Source organism: Tympanuchus pallidicinctus, unplaced genomic scaffold (genome assembly GCF_026119805.1).
Source record: "Tympanuchus pallidicinctus isolate F22 unplaced genomic scaffold, pur_lepc_1.0 scaffold9, whole genome shotgun sequence".
Classification (NCBI taxonomy): Eukaryota; Metazoa; Chordata; class Aves; order Galliformes; family Phasianidae; genus Tympanuchus; species Tympanuchus pallidicinctus.
The window spans coordinates 22,935,123-22,955,863 of record NW_026294813.1 but is presented as its reverse complement, the minus strand read 5'-3'; the positions used below and the strand labels follow the sequence as shown (position 1 = coordinate 22,955,863).

The 20,741-nt window shown below is 42.4% G+C and overlaps 1 protein-coding gene across 2 annotated transcripts; it reads right to left on the bottom strand.

Annotated features, from left to right (window-relative positions):
• Window positions 1-831: 831 nt before the first annotated feature.
• On the bottom strand, window positions 832-20,255 carry LMAN1 (lectin, mannose binding 1). 2 transcript variants are annotated; one of them, XM_052670082.1, is made up of 14 exons: window positions 20,048-20,255; window positions 19,229-19,383; window positions 19,036-19,143; window positions 16,835-16,896; window positions 16,043-16,142; window positions 14,500-14,623; window positions 14,067-14,125; window positions 13,352-13,484; window positions 12,863-13,056; window positions 12,675-12,745; window positions 6,433-6,586; window positions 5,623-5,744; window positions 3,706-3,774; window positions 832-1,416 (listed from the first exon to the last, which is right to left on the bottom strand). In XM_052670082.1, the coding sequence occupies exons 1-13, from the start codon at window positions 20,238-20,240 to the stop codon at window positions 3,738-3,740; spliced, it is 1,512 nt and encodes a 503-aa protein (XP_052526042.1). In that variant the 5' UTR covers window positions 20,241-20,255; the 3' UTR covers window positions 832-1,416; window positions 3,706-3,737. The 2 variants fall into 2 exon arrangements, with proteins under 2 accessions (XP_052526042.1, XP_052526041.1); XM_052670081.1 differs by having other exon boundaries at window positions 832-3,774.
• Between the last annotated feature and the right edge of the window lie 486 nt (window positions 20,256-20,741).

The window sequence follows — 20,741 nt, the reverse complement described above, 5'->3', positions numbered from 1 at the left end:
TTCTTTAAAAGAAAAAAGCCCCTGATTTGTACATCCAAAGAACAGAGGCATCTCCAGCATCAGAATAGACTCAGGAGTCCTGAAACAAGCAAATCAAAGTCCAAAGGCCTGTGGAAAAGACACACAAAACCACTATAGATGTGCAAGCATCCGAACAAGAGACTGTGCTCCCAAAACAGCAGAAGCAGACAACTCTGACCACACAGCTCAGATGTATCTGTGCATCTCTGAATGGTCCTCTTCATTCCTCCAGAACGAAATTCCTCCCGCCTTTCATGCAGCAGTCTGAACACAAGGTCACCTATAAAGAGATAAATGGGATCTCTGAGTCTTTCTCAGCTTGAAGAGCTTCACTTAGAGATACATCTGTGTATCAGTTTGCTCCTGGTTGAGGAAAGCCGGTGGCAAATGAGATCGCTCAGATTCTTGCAGGTTACAGCAAACAGTTACTGGATAGGACAGGATAAACGAAACAAAACGTGAGACGTGCATGCACAAACCATGAAAGCTGATTGAGGAGACTGGCTAACTTGTTTTGGGCTGTTGTACCCCAAGAAACCAGAGCAGAGCACCAAGACGAGGGCAGTTAGGGAACCCGGAGGAAGAACTACAGGCATATGTGCAACCTTCAGCCCAGAACAATTAGGTCGTTTGTTTAATCAAAGCAGCCAGCAAGTCACTTAATTCACTGCTAAGAAACCTCCAAGCTGGCACGTTGCTCTTCACTTGACCTTAAACACCCAGCGTCAGGCAGGGCTGAGCTGAGACCATGAAGCTCCCTTGAATGCTCCCCTGGACCTCAGTGACACATAAGAGATTACAAGAAAGAAGTTTATTAAAAATATGCATCTTTATTCAAATAAGGTTATCTCTGAACTCCCACCCTCTGTTTACATCAGTCAGAAACAAACAACAGGAAATGTCAGCTGTGTGTTATGTTTTTTAAACAGCAGAAAGTCGTCAGTGTTACAGTAATCGATGTACTGATGTCATTTTCTCCAATCAACCAACACAGTAATTCACAAATGACTGAAATTTGCTAGAGAGATTCCAGTATGACCGTTTATTTAATAAGCTTTAAGACAATGAGATCCCCTTGACACTGCCAAATATTTGCTACCTCAAATACTGTTATTTTCTTGGTCTCCTCCATATTGTCAAACATATTGGATTCCAAGTTGCCTTCATCTGCAAGTCCCGAAATTTCACTTGACAAAATGAAACGCCCTATATCAGTGTTGAAAGAAAATTCTAGTAGCCCACCACAAAGAGAGGCCATACTGACTGACAAATATCCTCAAAGTCCGAATTTGTTGCTATCACCTCAGGTGGGACAGGGTTTGGGCTGGGTAACTGGGAGTTTTCCTTTGATCCAGTGAGTGGCGAGGCAATTACTGATGTTCCAGGGAGCGAAGACTGTGAAATGAAGCAAAGTTATCACTTTTAGGATGGTGCACTTCATACCCTCTGCTCACTAACACAAATGATTCCCAGATGCACACAGACACAGGTCAGATCTACTAGCAGCATCAACGCACAAGCTGAGCCCCATACTGAGGGTACAATTGTAGATTCAAGTATGTTGCTAGCCTCTATCCCCAATTTTTTTTATTTTTATTTTTACAAGAAAAGACAACAGCATTGTTTGTCCAGCTTTGAAACAAAGTTGTAATTGGAGAAATTCACAGTAACAAGAAATGCAGGCTTCCTCCAACTGACACATTGGAGCTGTTCCTCATCATGCCAGATGGACACACCTGACTTCTCAGAATACGCTTGTTAGCCTTCCTGCCTTGCAAAGCCTGTATTCAGAGAGGGAGCTCACTGAGGTGTTGCACTGTGCAGGAAAGCTAGCAATTGACACGAACAACACTGTTCTCAGAGCAATTTAAGAAAATATATCCAGTTGTAATTGCTTAGACTCAAGGCACCTGTAAATATTTGCTGGTGTTAGAACTGAACGGATAAATTCCTGTGCTGTTCTGGGTTCTTTCATTGACTTGTCCTGCTTATCCAGCAAGATGAGCCTGAAGCAGGAGTTTCTCCAATTAGTACAGCAAAGTCTCAAATTTGGAAGTGAATGTATAAAGCTCTATCATTTACAGCATGCTACATACTGTAAGTACATCAATAGGTGTGCAGGTAGTATCCATTTATTGGTACAGCACGAACACCCACTTCTGGAGCTCTGTTTTGGTAACAAAACATATTGCATAGATTTATCACGTCTTCAAATTGTCAGGCACAATGCTAGAGTGTTCTTCATTACAGTGAATTTGGCAGCAAGCACTGCACTCCAAGAGAACAGACTGTGGAACTGCAGGAGCATCATGCTAGATTACAGACACATTTTGCAGATTTTCAGACAGACTCATTGTTTAGAAGTGAAACATCCAGACACATCTGTGTGTTTTCACAGAATTGGAAGGAAAAAAACCACAGAAATATCATCATTCTGCACATAACTCAATGACAGAGTTACCACAGGTAAGTAAACATGTCAAAACAAATTCATTTCACGATTCTAGTTTGAGCTTTCTCATTTGTTTCACTCCTGAAGCAAAGCGTTCATCTAATGATATCAACAACATGTGACCAGCCTTATGCTCTTGGTATTAAACTGGGAACTGACACACAATACTGCTTCTGCAATAGCTGCTGGGCTAACAAACATGCCTGAATCAACAGCTTGTGAAGAAACCCTTTCACAGTCAGTATGTGTAGTTCAGAATACTTGCCAGGTCAGCATTTAAATCAAAGCATCTGTATTCGATACACGAAAGACACGAGACAGCTTTATAACAATAAAGGCATATTCATCAATTAAACACACCCTTAACAAATCCAGATTGGAAGAGGTATCAAACTATGGCACCCTTCCTAAAAATGTTCCAAAATTTTCTAAAATTAGACAGACCTGAAACTACAAAAAAATCTTTCAATACACCAGAAGAAACTACAGTATGTTTTCTCTCACTGCCTAAGGACAGAACCCAGAATAAGGAGACAAACATCTGTTAGCCTGTCCCATGCAGCCTGCATTCTATTCCAGGTATTACTAGCCTGCAAAAGGCCTCTTTGTGTCCATGCACTACAGAGAACTTAAACTCTATACTTGACAAAGACCTAAATTTCCAAAAATCATTCTTGAGCTATTAGATCCAAATAATAAAAAAAAAAAATAATGAAATGTTTATAACAAATTTTCACCAGAAAAAAAGAAAAACAAAACAGAAAAGTGTAATTTTAGTGGGTTTTGTTTGTTTTTGTTGTTTTGCTTTTCATTTTGCCTTGTTTCGGTTTTGGAGGGTTTTAGAGAGCAGTGGTTTTATTGTTTGTAATTTTCCTAATCTGATACGGATTCTCAGTGGCAAGATTTCTGCACAGGTCTCATCATCAACAGCCACCTAACAGGGGTCTTTCAAATCCCTCCACTGAAATTCTGACAAAATAGGAGGAATTCAGTGTTTGCCTTCCAGCATTGATCAGAAATCTCATTGAAAACAGAGACCTAGCTAGGACTTGTAGTCTCCCCCTGCCTAGCATTTGCTCTGCTGCTCCCAGGTCTGTTTTAATTCTAGAATTAACAGCCTAAATAAGAACACGTTTTGTTTGACAAAATTATGTAATTCACAGTCCTGAAGTACATCAAACACTAAATTTTCCCTCATGTACAGAATTGCATGGTTTTCTGTGCATACATACTGCTGTTATGTACACACAAAAGGAAGAGGTCATCAAAAGAACTTTTTGGCTGCTGCTTCCTGTTGACTCCTGAAAGAAAAATCAGAAAAATATTCATTAAGCACGTAGAAAAAGAAACAAAGAAAACCAACTAGCTACCAGGTTTAAACAAATATTTATTTTGTTTTAGGATTAAAAGTATTCCTCCTCAACAGAAGCCTAGGGAAATGGAGTACAAGTCACAGAATCACAGAACAGCCCGGGCTGGAAGGGACCTCAAGGATCACGAAGCTCCAACCCCCTGCCACACGCAGGGCCACCAACCTCCACATTTCACAGCAGCCCAGGCTGCCCAGGGCCCCATCCAACCTGGCCTTGAACACCTCCAGGGATGGACGGGGCATCACAGCCTCTCTGGGCAGCTGTTCCAGCACCTCACCACTCTCATAGCAAAGAACTTCCCCTGACATCCAACCTCAATCTTCCCTCCCTCAACTTCAAACCATTTGCCCTTGTCCTGCTGTTATCTCCCCTTTCCAAGAGTTGAGTAAAAAACTCATATCTTAAGTCATATAGTAGAAAGTAGAAATTCCCTCTATACAGTTCCAATTCTGCATCACAGACAGAAACAAATTCTGGGTAGAAAACAAACTGTGTATGGATCTTAAAAATAAATTCTCTAAAGCTTCTCAACATCTGATTTTCCTTTGCCTGACAGGAAAGGAAACGTGCAATTAAGAAGTGATTAATGAGCTTGCTTGAAATGGATCTTCCTTTTCCCTCTGACACAGAACATTCTTGTTTTTCTCAGTGGATATGGAGGCAGTGGATCTATCATGCACAAAAGCTAGAATTACAGAGCATCAAGAAGAACTGAAGGAGATTTGCTCATTTAATCTGGGAAGCCATCTTGATGCCACGTTGATGGCATAACGTGACATACATAAAGAATGTACTCCCTCCACTTTGTGGAGAAGCAGACACACAAACAAAAATGCCACCAGCTATGTTAGTATCATATTAATAGCAGTTATCCTTCCACAGAGACAGCAAACTGCATTTTCTCTTTGAAGAATACTGCAACTATCTCGGTCCACTCATCTTGATAGGAGTATGCAGCAGAGAAACAGGAGAGAGGACAACCAAACAAGTCCTTACACTCCACGTGTTTTCTTTTTCATCAACGTTTAATTTAAACATTACAGCGTCACAGGGAGGAAGAAGAGAGAAGAGCAAACATTCCAATTTGAAAACAAACACACACAAAAACCCTACATGACACTCAGAGCTCCATCAACGATCAATGACCCTTTATAATTAATATCATTAAGAAAAAGTTGACAGAGGCATTTTTGTCAATTTTGTCAGAGCTGGTAGATACACGCAGTACAAACTCAGATGACATCAGATCTTGTTAAGATGTTAATGAACTTCAGTAAATCCAATAGAGGACCACAGGAATGGTCAGGGGCCGACATGCAGGCCTCAGGTGGACTGGGGAGCAGAGGCCAGGGGAACGGGACTTCATGCTGGACAAAAGCAGCCTCAAGAGGCCTTGACACACTGGAAAGTGTTAAAGAAACTGAGCTTTTTTAGGGAGATACATATCATCAGACAGAGAGACAAACTGAAGCAAGGAAGGTTTCCACTAGATAATACAAGGAGGAGGGAAACAAAGTAAGCCTCATTATGCTAATGAAACACGGGAAAAGGGATCCCAGACAACTAGTGAGTTTGAGGTTCTGAAAGATCTGATCAGTGAAAACCCTAAATGAGCTGGTGTGAATTCAGTGCTAACTCTGCTTTGAGAACAAGGCTGAACTAAAGACCTCCCAAGTCTCCTCCAATCTGAATGACTGCTCATGTCACTGCAATTCCATTTCACCTCAGAAGTTCTAAAATTACTTGCCTGATGGCTTCAAAAAAATACATACTTACCTATACATGATATAAGCAACGAATAACACTGTTTGCACTGCTACAAAGATGAAGAAGTGCATTGTAGATAAGCATGATGGAAATGGTGGCAAATCTGGACATTTTGGTTTCTCATTAGATGGCTAAAAAGACAAGAGAAGCAGCAGTTGAGAAAAGAGTAAGCAGGATACACCACTAAAAGACTGTTAAATAAGATACAAAACAAGGCCTCTGTAACATGATCTAGAAATTAAAACACAAACAGAAAAATACAGACAAAAATGACAGCCACTCTGAGAGCAAGCTGAGTAACACTAATCTGAGGTCAGAGGGGAAAGAGTAAGTCTTTAGTCAATTATTGCAGAAATTAAAAAGCTTGCATGGGATCACAAGCTAATTCAGCTTAATTGTTACCTAAGCAAGACTAAAGGTGCTCCTGAATGCTAACACTGTCATCTTTCACACTCAGAGACCTTAAGCAGCGTTTGCCTAAGTTCTCCCTGATTAAACCTCCCCCTCCTGTGATTAAGTTCAGAAGTCTCCTCTGCACACAGCTGCAAAGCAGTGGGACAAACCCAAAAAAGCACCTAGAAAAACTAATTGCATGACCTTGTTTCCACAGGAATTAGAGTAAAAATCCTGTTCTTTGTGCAAAACTTCTCATCAAGACACAGATCATACAGTTGGGTCAGGGCAGTGCAGTTTTAGCAAAGCAGCTTAATGAAGGATTAATTGCTCTGTAAATTGCATGCTGGCTCATCCCAGCTTTTTACTAACAGCCAAATAAAGAAGTATTACAGTCATGCCTTACTCTATCAGCACATAAATTACCATATTTCGTTGCACTAGATGCTCAATGTCCCTTTTCACTACGTGAAGGTGTTCTTTGATGTCATTGAAATGCTGTGTTGTTTCGTAGACTCCCGCCGCAGGGCCAGGATGCTGAGCTCCACTGATCAGCCTCAGAGTGTCAGCCATGGCATTTCTGAAAAGAGACAGACCACAAAACACCACTCAACACAAAGCAGTTCTTACACAAACAGCGTTTATGCCGCAAATATTATTGAGATCAGCTTAAAATACCTAACTGCCCCACAACAAAAATTTGTAGCTTCCCATCAAGACGTAATTCCTCAATCCACCTCATTAATTCCTCAAACTACCACATTAAATGCTTGATTCCACAGACAGATTCAATCTGTACGGTGCAGCATCTCCTAAAGTTGTGCTGAAAGGAAGACCTGGCAAACATTCTATTGCTACACATCTGCTTTGCCCCACTGATGAAGTCCAAAACAAGCCTTTCATCCACGGCTCCCGCCAAGGCTTTAGGATAAACAGAGTATAATACAATCTTCGAAGAAAATCAAAGCTGTTCCAGAAAAAATAAATAAATAAAAGCAGTCATGTAAGAAATAAAAATAAAGAAGAGAGGCTTTAGGGATAAGAAAAGATTTAGATACAACCTTGTTTCATGATTATCATTTATGCGAGAAACTCATTTCCCATACGCACTGCCATCATACTTAATATTGCCCTCACGTGAATTAATTTTCCTGCTACAACAAATCAGATTGAATCCCTAAAAAGTTTGGGCTCCATACCTACTTTACCTCAAACAAAACTAATCAATGAGAGAAAAATACTAAATCTCCAATCAATACATTTACAGTTTGTTTTGCCGGCTGTGATGTCTCTTTTCAGTTGCAAAGAGGATTATTCTACAGCTAAAATATTTATCATGTGAACATTAATCTCTCCATTATTAACAGAATAACGGATCCAAATGTATGTCTTTGGATTCCTTTTTAATTCACTTATAACTTTACATTTTCGTGCAGATGAGAGCTTGTTTGGATGACTTCGAGGTGAAGTCCTGTCTCCCTGAACAGCAGTCAGCAATTTAATATTAAACAAAACCTGAATGTCATTGGGTAAATCAGTAACAGTGCATCATCTTAAGTGCTATTATATGTTACAGTGACTTTAAGCAGTTTGTATTTGATGGAGAACTCCAGGTTAAGCACCAAAGCCTGTTTCATTAAGCATCTTCATTAAAATGATGCCCATCTTTCAACTTTCCATCATTTGCTCTTCAAGACACAGAATCAAAAGGAATAATTGAAAACAATCATAAAAAAACCTTTAAAAGGTATGATGCATATTCAAAGGCACTGTTACAGCTCTAAAAACTGTAAGCATAGACATGCTTATTAGTTTACAACTGCAGTCTCACCGTGATAGAAGCAGTAATTAGGCACACTGCCTAATTACCTGTAGCTACAGACTAAATCAGAGTTGCATGCTGATTTAATCCACACTATAATATCAGTACCCTGCACACTTCCCATGTTAACAACAAAAATCTCTCCTCACTTCCAGTGATGTTCTGCAAATTCTCTCATCCTTGTCACACTTCTGAAAACTCAATCCCGCTTCCAGCATATGGGCCCTGGGCAGCCTGGTTCAGCATTAAACGTGGAGGTTGGTGGCCCTACACGTGGCAGGGGTTGGAGATTCGTGATCCTTGAGGTCCCTTCCAATCCTGGCCATTCTGTGATTCTGTGTGATTCTGCGATTCCAGCATATCAGGAGAAAAAAAAGTTTCCCAGTTTTATTTCTGTTAATTCCAGGTAAAGTGCTGCACTGCAGACACTCAGATTTATGGAAAACTCTGTGTTTACCTTAGTAGCTTTGTAGCAATATTAGAAAAGTTATCAAGAGATTTAACAAAAGCAGCTGCTTGCTTCTACATGCCACTGCAAGCAGAACCAGGCGAAGCATCCTTCACTTGCTCTCATTCTACATGTCCAGCTTTGAATCAGTACTACTTACGCAGACAAAACGAAAACAGAAAAAAAAGAAATCTGCCATGAATTAATTTAACACAGCCTGGGTAGCATTAGCATATAGTCCAGGAATTATTTCATATTCTTATATTATTGTACGTGTTAAAGCCAATTCGTCCACCTTGAGTGGTCCTTGAGAGCAGCTCGGCAGAGAAGGACCTGGGGGTCCTGATGGACGAGAGACTGAACATGAGGCAGCAGTGCGCTCTGGCAGCTCGAAAGGCAAATGGGATCCTGGGCTCCATCAGGAGAGGGGTGGTCAGCAGGGAGAGGGAGGTGATTGTCCCTCTCTACTCGGCTCTTGTGAGGCCCCATCTGGAGTTCTGTGTCCAGGTGTGGAGCCCTCAGTACAAGAAAGACAGAGAGATCTTGGAAAGGGTCCAGAGGAGGGCGACTAAGATGATCAGGGGGCTGGAGCACCTCCCCTATGAGGACAGGCTGAGGGAGTTGGGCTTGTTCAGCCTGGAGAAGAGAAGCTGCGGGGTGACCTCATTGCACCCTATCAATACCAGAAGGGAACCTACAGCCAGGAGGGGAGTAAACTCTTCAGAAGGGCTGACAACAGCAGGACTAGGGGAAATGGATCCAAGTTGAAGGAGGGAAGATTTAGATTGGATGTTAGGGGGAAGTTCTTCACAAGGAGAGTGGTTAGGCCCTGGAACGGGCTGCCCAGGGAGGTTGTGGATGCCCCGTCCTTGGACGTGTTCAAGGCCAGGTTGGACGGGGTCCTGGGCAACCTGATCTGAATGTGGATGTTTGGTGGCCCTGCTGGGCAGGGGGGTTGGAACTACATGATCCTTGAGGTCCCTTCCAACCCGGGTGATTCTGTGGTTAACATTTACCAGTGCTATAACAACTGATTTTAGAAATACTCCACGGGAGGCTCCTTGAACGACCCCCACAAGCCCCAAAACCAGCACTGTCTAATTAATGCTGACAGCAGCTCTGTCCATCCGCATGCACAGCGCCGTTACCCCCAGCCTCTGCTCTCCGCGCTAAAACAGAAGCGGAGCGGCTGAGGACATGAGGACACCTCCATCCCAGCACCAGCACCCTGTGCAGGGAGCACCGCCAGGCACCGCCGCCTTCCCCCAGGATGATGCACTTCCTCTGATCAAGCAAAATAACTTCCCTAAACAGACACGGCCTGCCTCAAATTTAATTTGCGTGACTCTGGCATTGACAATATCATGCTGTTAAGTTTCTACTGTACGAACGTACAAGATTCTTTTGTAATCAGATGATTAAGAAATCCACAAATCTTGACAAGAGAATTACTTGGACCTTAAGTCCTTTTCCTCTGGGATGACCAGCAGTGGAACAGCAGGCTGTTCATTTCCATCTGTAACATTCTTTTTTTTTCCTTTTTAATCTAAGAAAAATATTAAGATGGCGTTACACCAACTCATACTTAGTAAGCAGTCACTGAAAGGGCAGACTGCCAATGTTAACAAGAAAATCTAATTTGCTTGCAAGGTATAAAGATTTGTCAAGAATATTAACAAAAGCTTTCATGGAAGAACAAGTGCAAAAAAAAAAAAATGGAAGCACTAATCTTTATTCTACAAGAAGCTGACCTACTTAGATGAATTACAAGATCTGCCCTTGAACTAATACTGGAAAAAGCAACAATGACGACGACGACAAAAGCAACAAAGCAAAACAAAAAACCCACAGTTGCTCGTGCACCACAATATCCAGCTGTTGGAATGGTTTCTGTTTGGGATTTTTTAGGATTTTTTTTTTTTTTTAAAGCTGAAGATAATAAATGTTTCATTATATTCATTCACTACTGTGAATGAAGTATTAAACCAACTCAAAGCCATTGCAGCTAACGACAGCAACCATTAAACATCTTGGAAGCAGTATATAAAATATCACCACCAAACAGGAACTTTCTCAAATCCATTTTAGCAGTACAGCACCTTCAAGACAAAGACTTTTGCTTCATTTGGTAACTCTGTTTGAAAAGCATACTTCTCCATCAGTTTTAAGACTTCACCTTAAAGAGCACAACTATGAGTTGTTTGGGAACGTTGCAAGCATCCCTGTAGACACCCTGCAGAAGTTTCCTGAGAGCATTAAATGATACGAGTCCCTGATTAAAGACAAAGCAAGACCAACACAAAGCTGAGAGTCTTAATGTTTGAGTCAGACCAGCCCCACAAAACTCTCACACAAATGAACCCAACCAGGCATGTCAACATCTCCAACTGTCGCTTTCTCTCTTACTGTGATAGCCTTCTGTGGGAACGCAAGAAAAACTGTTCAGAACAACAGCTGTGGGGGAAGATAAACAGCATGAGAACCAAGGACACCTCTAGAAGAAGAAAGAACCTCTCACGGCTCTGACTGGATAAGCACCTGCATGAACGGCTGAAGAGTGTTTGTGGAATGCTCTGCTGGCGTGTAAAAGTGGATGGGAAAGTTGTAGGGGTGGATGGGAAAGCTAGAAAAAGAAAACTTGTGAAGGTATATAAGTGATATGAGAACTTGTAATGAACGATGTGGATCGTAGCAAACACAAACAAAACATCTCAGTCTGTGCATCGGATGCTGCTGCCTTCAGTAGCAAAGGATATTGATTTATCAGATGAAAGGCACTAGAACATAGATATTTAAACCATTAGAACATCCAAAATACCTTCAAATGACACCATGTACCCCGTATATAAAGAACATGCACTTTCATCACAGCTGAGTTTCAAACTATTACCTCCACCAATGTCAAACTCAGGTATTTATACCCATTGGTAACATCCCCCCTTCTCTCCAGGCTTTACAATCCCAGCCTCTCACTTTTCTTTGTAGGACAGATTCAAACCCTTAAGCATTTTCATGGTCATTCATTGGACAACCTCCAGCAAGCCCATATCTGCCTTGTACTACAGACTCTCCCAGCACCCAGGACTCCAGACTGGTACCACTTGTGCTGAGTAAATACAACCCTTGGGTCACTAGCAATGCTCTAATGCAGCCCAGGGTGCAGCCCAGCTGGTGGCCTTCGCCATATGGGCATATTGCTGTTCCACATTCAGCTTCCTGTCCCTCAGCAGTCATGTTCATCTCTGTAAAGCTGCATTCCAGCTGATCAGTTCCCTGCCTGTACTGATGGGCAGAGTTACTGCTTCACAGCTGCAGGACTTTGTAATGAAGGTGACTTCAAAAGTAATGATTCCTATCTCTTTCCAGAGAAAGTACAACAGACACAAAGAGCATAATGACACCATTCGATACAGTAAATTCTAGAACTGCAAAACACTTCTCCAACATGATTGCTATCATCAGCTCTGCATTTTTGGTAGCAGTAAACAAGAGCCCACATACTGTGCCCATAAAAATCTGAACCACAGGAAGCGAGCCACGACTGCTACTGCTGAAACACACCACCTACCATCTTACTATGCTAACATTCACTCTTTGGTTTCCATAAACATTCAGCAACCACTAACCAAAGTCAGTGGGTGCCTTTTTTCCTGAATGGAAGAATTCAGTGCCATACCTTAGCTCCAAACACGCCTCCAAGTCAGACGTCATTCCGTCGCACTGCCCCTCTGCTGCCATGTGACAACACGTAACAGAGTACAGGCAGGAAGCTTCAACCTCTACTGCCAGAGAACCACTATCCACCTCTGACCTCATGGGCCAATATCATTACACAGGAGATGGTTTTGGGGACTTCTGGAATAGCCCTCACACTTGCCCATGTTGAATCTCATGAGGTTCTAGAGGGAATCTCATGAAATCCTTCTGGAATCTCACAACTCTAGGTCCTACTGAACCAGCCACTGAACCAATCAACTGCACAACCATTCCAGATATGAGTTACCTGTAAAACTTCTGAGCATGCACCCAGACCTACTGCCTGTGTCATTAATAAAGATGCCTGAAGAGGACGGGCTCCACTATTGACCCCTAAGGCGCACCAACAGTGGCTGGCAGGTTACCAAACTAGCCATTCCATGGGAAGAGATTGTCTTCAAAGGCACTGTACTCACCTTGTCATTGCAGTGAAATCTCACGATAAATTGAAGCCCATTAGGGAGACTTAATCACCTTACAGACACAAACTTACTTTGTATTTATCACAGAAATGGAAACAGTCACCACTAAGGAGTTAACGTACAGAAATTTGAGTTCTGTCAATATTCTCCTACCGAAACAATAAATAGCATTTAGGAAGTGGGAGGTGTAAAATTCAGAACATATTTAGAAAGCACTCACTTCATTTCATTTACTTGTTTAATGACCTCTTCTTGAGTTTTCACAACTGTATCAATCTCCTGCTGGGAAACCTGGTGTAGAGTGAGGAGGGAATGGTGAGAAAAACAAATCAATGTACCTTGGAAAAAGTAATTGTGCTTTCTGAAGTTAGGCTGAGCTGCCAACTGCAGTGTGTATTTTGAACATACCTGTCCTTGCTGACCTGAAACAGCTGCTCCTCTTTTAGCAATCTCCTCCGTGACTGCAGAAACATATCTCCTCTGCTCATCAAGAATCATGTCCAACTGCCTATTGAGCTGTTTGATTTCGAGATGAATTCGATTCTGCCCTTCAAAGATTTGCCTGAGCTCACGATCGCTTACACTTTCAAAAGGATCATCAGCTGGCAGGAAAAAACAAAGCACAGGTAGCTGTTACACACATGCATTTCTAATTTATTGGACTGTATCGCCCTTGTAGTGTTAAAAGTTTCCATGTGAAATCAGTGGAGAAACTCTCCAAACCAATACTTTCTGAGAGTTGCAGGTGCATGTTACCAGCATGCAAAAAAGGGCTATCCCAACACTCCCTGCAATCAGCTCATTCTGTCAGTGCACCACAGCATCAGGCTTGTGTTCTGAACATCCCTGGAAGCAAACATTTTCCTTGACAACTGAAAAGCTGCTCAAATAACTTGCCTGGTTGTCCCTGCACATCAGGATGCTCCTTTTGAAACTCTTCTTTCTTTTTATCCAATTCTTGTTGAAAGTGTTCAAATTCTTCTTGATACTTCTCCTTATCTTTTTCAGGAATTTCTGCATCTGATGTGGGCTTTAATACATTACCAAAGTAAGAAGAAAGTAGGGAGAAGAGGATTTTAATGCTCTCTACCACCCATACATGACTCATCGTGCAGCAAACACTGTCTAGACTTCAGGTTTGATGACACGGCACAATTAATGAAGCACACTAAAGTTGAAGTGAGGAACCAGACAAACCCATGGAAAATCCTAGCTTTTTCCTAAAAAGTACACTTTCTAGAATCACAATCAAGGACTTTTACAAGGACAGATGCTGTTAACAGTAGAGAAGTGTTCTACAGGAATGGGAAATTGAAAGCAAAACCAGATTATCTGTCCACATTCCGAAGACGGTGTCCTTTTTTTAGTTTATTTGCATGTTTTGTTTTAGTATCACTATTTTTGTTCATTCAGTGCTGTTTCAAGAGTTCTGGTCTCAAGCATAAGTAAAACGATACTGAAACATTGCAGTATTTATCTGATTTTTTCCAAAATGGGCAACAGCAGAGCTACACACAAAAATTCCACACGACTACAGAGCAAATGCTAAGATCTGAGGATTAAATATAAAATACACTTGAACATTTTACAAATTATGCACAAAAACACTTACTACTTCCTTCCCAGGCTCAGTCAACTGGAAGGTCAGGAAAGACAGGACATCATGGTCATCTGGATAAAACAAAATCAAAAATCAATGCTGTGAACTGATCCTCTCATGCATCATGAAACATCCTGCAACTTCTCAGGTCTACCTTGTACTTGCAAAGGATCTTCAGCTGAAAGTATCCTCCCACAGTCCTCCCAAAAGTTCACCCAGCAGTGATTGAGGCTGATTAACACCCCACTCAGGGCAAACTGAAGGTATTTCTGCTCTAGTCAGAGAAAGGCCTGAGCACATCAGAAATTCGGGAGCAGCAGGGCATTAGTTACTTTACCATGATCCAAAATTGGCATAACTGATCAATGCTACCAGTAGAATAAATGCTCTCCTGTAAGCCTTGCTAGTCTCCATACTGTCTGCCATAATGCTTTACATTCACTACCTGCAAGTCCCCCCGTTGCTGCAGATATTCCAAAATATCCTTGTGATGGCAACACCATGTCTTCCACTTTAGCACAAAATTCATAATCTTCCTTATCTGGAGTAAATCCATTGTTAATTAATACCTACAAAGAAACACACCTACAGTTATTAACCACAAAAATCTACTTGTGCCAGCAGTTTTGCTTGAGCAGTATCTCAATTTGGTTGTTAGTTTATAGCAATGGTCACAGTTGCAACTCATCAGATAAACCTGCAGCTGATACCAGAATCCAAAGACTACTTAATCTCTGAAGTTTCCACTGGGGAAACTCATAAGCTGATTCAAAGTTCAACGTGAACAGAATTCCTCATTTTCTATTCATCACTCCCGAAGACATACTGCACAGAAATCATTTTTATATTAAAATATATTCATCTCAGTTTCATGAAGCAGTAGAAAAAAATTAATATATGGAAATATTCATCCAGATCTAAAAATATTAACTCTACCTCCTGAAATTCCTGACCTAGAGATCAATAAAGGTTAGACTCTCAAGTACAAATCCCATTATGATTCTGGGCAACACATATTTGGTGCAGTCCAGTAGAGTCATCCTTATTTGTTCTTCAGTTCATCGAAGCTTAGAGAGATTCTCTTTTTCTCCACAGATTCACTTGCAGAACTGTTAAGGTTAGCAGCACCACTTGGGTCAGGAGTTCTAGGTAAAGCAGTAGGAATCAGGCACACTAAAGAAGAGAGCTGCATCAGAAATTTAATTTCCACTCAAGGTAAATGCATAGCCTTTAACATTACCACACAGTACAAGGTCCACTTTCCTCTAGGTGCCCTCATGTTTATTTTGTGGAGAAACTTTTACCAAATGACAGCTGCGTGCTTTAACTGGCTAATAGTACAAACAGTGTCTGAACTACAATGGTAACTTCTTCACAGAAACCAGAAGAAAGAAAAAACAACTTCTTCATGGCTGCCTGAAACCAGCACACCTGTATTTTTCTCTCCTTACTTGGGAGGTGCCACAACCATCTGAGTGGCGCTTAAGAAGTCTTGAGCACTTCCTTACACCAACGTCTTCTTCAACGTTCTAAGACTTCTTGGAGACAGGAAGCCTTAAGCAGCAAATTTAAGTGTGCTGCCAAAGAGCTTTTTTTTAATTAATTGCTTTTCAATAACCTTCAACAATCAGCTGGAAAACCCTCCGCAGCTCAACAATCAGCTTGAGCAACGCTGTCCAAATTCAACAGCTGCTCGACCACTTGGAAGATGAGGCACATATGCTGGCTTTGGGATTTGGGGCAGGTAGGACACGACTGGAACTGACCTCTAAGAAACACCACAAAAATCAGCAATAGCTGCTGAGTCAGCTCAGGATGCACCGTAAGAACTCATGCAGTGCTTGAACGTAGGGCACCTCATTCCAGCTCCTGAGTTACTAAGCTCGACATTTAACACAGGAGGTGGGGAGGTGTTGAAAAAAACAGCAACCACCTCACACTTAAAAAGCTGAGCAACAGGAGTAATTGTGTTATTTCAGAGTACTTACAGTCAGTGTTTTTTGGTAGTAGGTGATTTTTGCTCGAACAGGATAGGGCTTATTACGAAAGTCCCTCTGACAGGAGGCCAATGCTTGTGTGGAGCCATCGCTATGCAAGAAGACAACTTGCATAAGACTGTATCTTATGACTTATCAGCTAATGCAAAAGAGCATCAATGTATCACTAAGAACCATCACACTTTTTCCAAAACATAAAAGCCATAACAAAATATGTTTCCATTGTGGTGACTTAACTCTGGGCTGAGTGGTGCTACATATTTTACACAGAATAGCACAGATGGAAAACAGTAATGGGGAAGTCTGTTTGCTTTAAGTCATTCCCACGTTCATCAATTAACGATAGTCTGGAACAACCGTAGTTAAGCTAAATAGTTCTCTTCTCAGAAAACCCAAAAATAAGTTAATTTTACCAGAAACCACCACAAATCAAAACCAAATACATCAATTTACGAGAGATCAGTTTCCAGCTAGTCACTCCTTTCAGTTACTAGCCGTGTGTGGAACACATCTATTAGCAATAAAGAGGTAAAAAGTCTGTACATCCACTCATTCGAGCTCACCCATCCCCAAGCCCACTTCAATATCCACTGCCTGTTCCTGTGCTCTTACTGCCAAAACAGCATTTTAACAAACAGAAAAACCCAAACATAGGATGAGGGATGGGAAAAGAAGTTTCATAATAAAAGAAACCTTAAAAGCATTTCTCAAAGACTTCCATGCAACATCTCATCATCCAAAAGAAAAGATTCATGACGAAGTCAAGGCTGAAAACAAACTTACTTCTGGTGGTCATACAGAAGCTTTCCATCGTTGCCCACAACAATGACACCAGGATTGTTTTTCTAAAAAATAAACAAAAAAAACAACAACTATCACATAAATGAAACAGGTTAATTCAAAGTGAAATATGTACAACCCCAGCGACAGGCTTTTTCAATGTCTGAGGTCGTGTATCACACTGCACAGTTTACAAGAGGCTGCCACACTCTTCGTGCTGCTGGGAGTGGGGAAAAAAAGGTTCTTGGCTATCCAACCAATCAGCATCATTTCACAAACACAAATGTAAAACCCGCAGGTAGAAGAAAGGTGTATGCAGCAAATGCACTGATTTTAAAAAGCACAGATGATTACTACATCTGACTCTGGCTGTGTAACTTGGAAAGACAGCTGGCATCCCTCTGACCTCACGAGTCATTACAAAGACCACAGCAGTAGCTATCTGCCAGAGACTGAGCCATCTGCCAAACACACCCCTGGTTATTCAGACCAACAGAAAAATGAGAACAAGCTGAAGTAAGAGCAAAACAGATTTAGTGTTCTGCCAGTTGAGTTTAGAAAGCTAACTCTTCTTTTCATAGGAACACAAGATTACAGAGATAATCTCCCCTTCAGCGTTTCCATTCACCGTCTCCATAAGGAATATACTGTCCAACTGGACAGTCTCATAGTCCTATAGAAAAGATGACAAGCCTTGCCTCTCAGGAGTTCAAGAAAAACCCGATGCTCAATTCACAGCGTGGGGCAGGGTGGTCCTTTAATGCCATAAGAAATCAGCACAGCTAAAGTAAGCGACTGCTTTACTTCACCATGTATATTGTGGCAGTAACAGAACTGCAACCAACACCAAGGAATACATCAGTTTTTACTCCTCAGCCACTGTGCCTGGTTAGATAGATTGCTTCAAATCAGTATTACACACTCTGTACAATCCAAATACTTCAATGTCATCTTCTTACAGTTAGCTTCAGTACAACAATAGTAGTTCTGTATCAATTCAGAACAGTACCAAGAAGAATTAATTTCTGCACAGAGTTGGAAGAAAGCAGTAGGCTATCATTTAAAAAAAAAACAACAACAACAACAAAACAAACACCAACTCTCACAACTCCAGGATTTAAGATGTGTCAGATCAACACAGGCACAGCAAAGGCTTTTCTTTCAGCTGGTTGTCATCATTTCCTTAAAAACAGCTAAATTCATATCACACAGACTAAACTCATGATTGGAGACACAGTTCTGAAGTCCTGGCCAACAGCACTGTTTGCATGCAGCTTTGGACAGATGGCACCTTTACCCAGCCAATGCTGGGGTCCGTGTCCCTGACAGAAGTCAGAAGAGGGGGGGGGGGAAAAAAAAGAAAGTATTTCAAAACTCTTAGTAGGTAGAAGAACATTCCATTTCTAGCCTTCTTAAGATGGGAAATATGAATGCCACCCTCAGCCTGTCAACTTCTATATATGTTGACTGTATTTTAAAACACATCTGTACAAAAAAAAAAACAAGCAGAACACCCTAAATTGTTATACCTACAAAAACAGAGCTAGGACACTGGGGAAAAAAAAAAGAAAAGACAAAGTAGTAACAGAGGAAAGCAAAGCAGATAAACTGTTTTATTTCTGAGGATCTTCAAATCATTCTGGAGCACCAAAAGCAGGTAGATACAGCAAGGCTACCGAATTTTGGGTAGGAAAAACGCAAAGCACTGCCATCCTCATTGCCACTGACTTTTTGCTGTTAACCACTCAAGTCAGATTTGTTCCAAGAGCATTTCCAAGGAAAGACATGGAAATGTGTTTCCCTATGGCATATTTTGTACAATACGCTGCTTCCAAAGCATAAATCTTCAGATTTATCAGCATTTAGAGCTGCCTATGGAAATCCCCTACTTCAGCTTCTACATGCGTTCAAATAATTTTCCCTCCAAAGCTAACAGATGAACCAAAACATGGTAGTCTAGTTATGAGTTAAGCTTCTGCTTTCTAGCTTGAACCCCTTCCCCACTCCTCAACCTTCCACAAAAGAGCATATGGAAAAGGTCTAGATTAAATTGTATTAGAGAAATATGATTGTATTAATGCCCTTTAAATAAGAGGTGGGGGGAAATAGGAAAGTGATGTGCTATTTTTTTCTACAAAGCCTTGAGTGCCAAACAAGCAGGAAATTAAATTTATGTTTACTAGAAGAGTTTGCTTCCAACCAACCTTTCCATCATTGTCAAAGGAATCAAAGAAAATCCCAACACCATTCCACTTGTCAGCTGCCCCAAACACGGGACCTTCCATGCCTTGCTCCTCTGTAAACCAGATTGCCTGTTACAGAAAGGAAGGAAAAAATGTAAGCCTACAGCCACTTTTTTGAGTAAGCCTCTTTCTTACATCAGATCAAACTCAATACCAGCCCATCGGCTCCAATGCGGCCTCTGCCTGTAACTCGAAAGGTCACTTCGACTTCCCAATATTCAAATATTGACTTGTTTTTGGTCCACACCGATCCCTTCTGGCTCTTCAAAGACGTTGTTATACGAATCTGATCCGCGCTCGGTATAGCATCTGGAAGGGAAGGGAACAAACGTTTTAGGTAAACACTCAGCTAGGGAGGAAAAGAAAAATGAACCTAAAAGCAACAAAACATGAGAACACAAAGGATTGTTACTTTTAGCAGGGCAATTATTACTGCTTTTCAAAGCATTTTTTCACCATTTGTTTGGTACAACAACACGCACCTGAAAGAGAAGGTTGATCTGATGGCTAAAATACAAACACAGATTTTTTTTTTTTAAGTTTTTTGCTAGGACGTGTTGCATTTTTTGCTGTTTTTTTACACAAATCACTGTTTTCTCCACACAAGACGGCCTCCCCCTCCTCTGTTCATCCCCAGAACGCTGCCCTTTTGACACGTGTAGCACAACGCCACATAACTGTGAGCCACAACCCAGCACCCAGGGAGCGGGCCCGGATCAACTTCACAAAAATAAAGGGGAAAGAAAAAAGAAACAAACAAAAAAAGCAGACAAAACGACTTCAGCGATAGCAAAACGGGGCCGAGCTGCGCGCCCTGCAGCGCTGCAGGGGCAGCCCCCTCCGCCCGCAGTGACACATCAGCACCGCGCACGGGGACGGACCGGGGCTCCGCACCGCCACCGGGAGGGGGGACCGCCGCCACACGGCGCCGCACGGCCCCGCGCCGCCCGCAGCCCGCTCCCCCGCCACTTACTGCCCGTGTGCGCCCAGAACGGCACCGTGCCGTCCGCCTGCACCAGGTGCGGCCCTTTGAAGCTGTACTTGTACTCGAAGCGGCGGTGCGGCCCCGCCGAGCTCTCCGCCGCCACCGCCGCCCGCCCGAAGGCCAGCAGTAGCCCGGCCACCACAGCTGCCGCCAGCCCGCCTCGCTGCGCGCATGCCGCCATCTTGCACCGTGCTGCGGGACGGCGCGCGCCGCCAACAGGGCGCCACGCGATTGGCCGAGCGAGGGGGCGGGGCCAAGGGCACGGCATGTGGGCCTCCAGGCGGGGCTTCCGGAAGGGGTGGGCGGGGCTTCCGGAAGGAGTGGGCGGGGCTTCCGGGCGGCCGCGCCTCCGCTTCCGCCTTCTCCTTCGCCTGACGAGTCGTGGGGCGTGGGATGATCCCTTCTGCAGCTCTTCTGTGGGGATAGGTGGAGTTAGAGCTGTGCGTGCTAGCTGGGAAAGGTGCATTCCCCATTGGGCGAGGCGTAGACGCTGCTGAGTTGGTGTGGTAGAGAAGTGTTTCTGAGATGAATGTTGGAAGAACTTAAATATCCTTTGTGTTCTTGATAAGTGTTGGCTGAGAAGGAAGTGCTGTAATAATAATAACAGTTATGTAATACCCCTCAGTATCATCAGGCTGTGTCTTGGGTACTGGTGTTTTAAGGGAATTGGGGAATTAAGGGA

Excerpts from the sequence above, each read along its gene's own strand:
- LMAN1 (XM_052670081.1), bottom strand. The coding sequence starts at position 20,240 with ATGGCGGCATGCGCGCAGCGAGGCGGGCTGGCGGCAGCTGTGGTGGCC. Across the intron at positions 19,384-20,047 it reads GTTCTGGGCGCACACGGGCA|ATGCTATACCGAGCGCGGAT; the intron begins GTAAGTGGCGGG and ends CTTCCCTTCCAG. Across the intron at positions 13,057-13,351 it reads TGATGTGCAGGGACAACCAG|CTGATGATCCTTTTGAAAGT; the intron begins GCAAGTTATTTG and ends TTTTCCTGCCAG.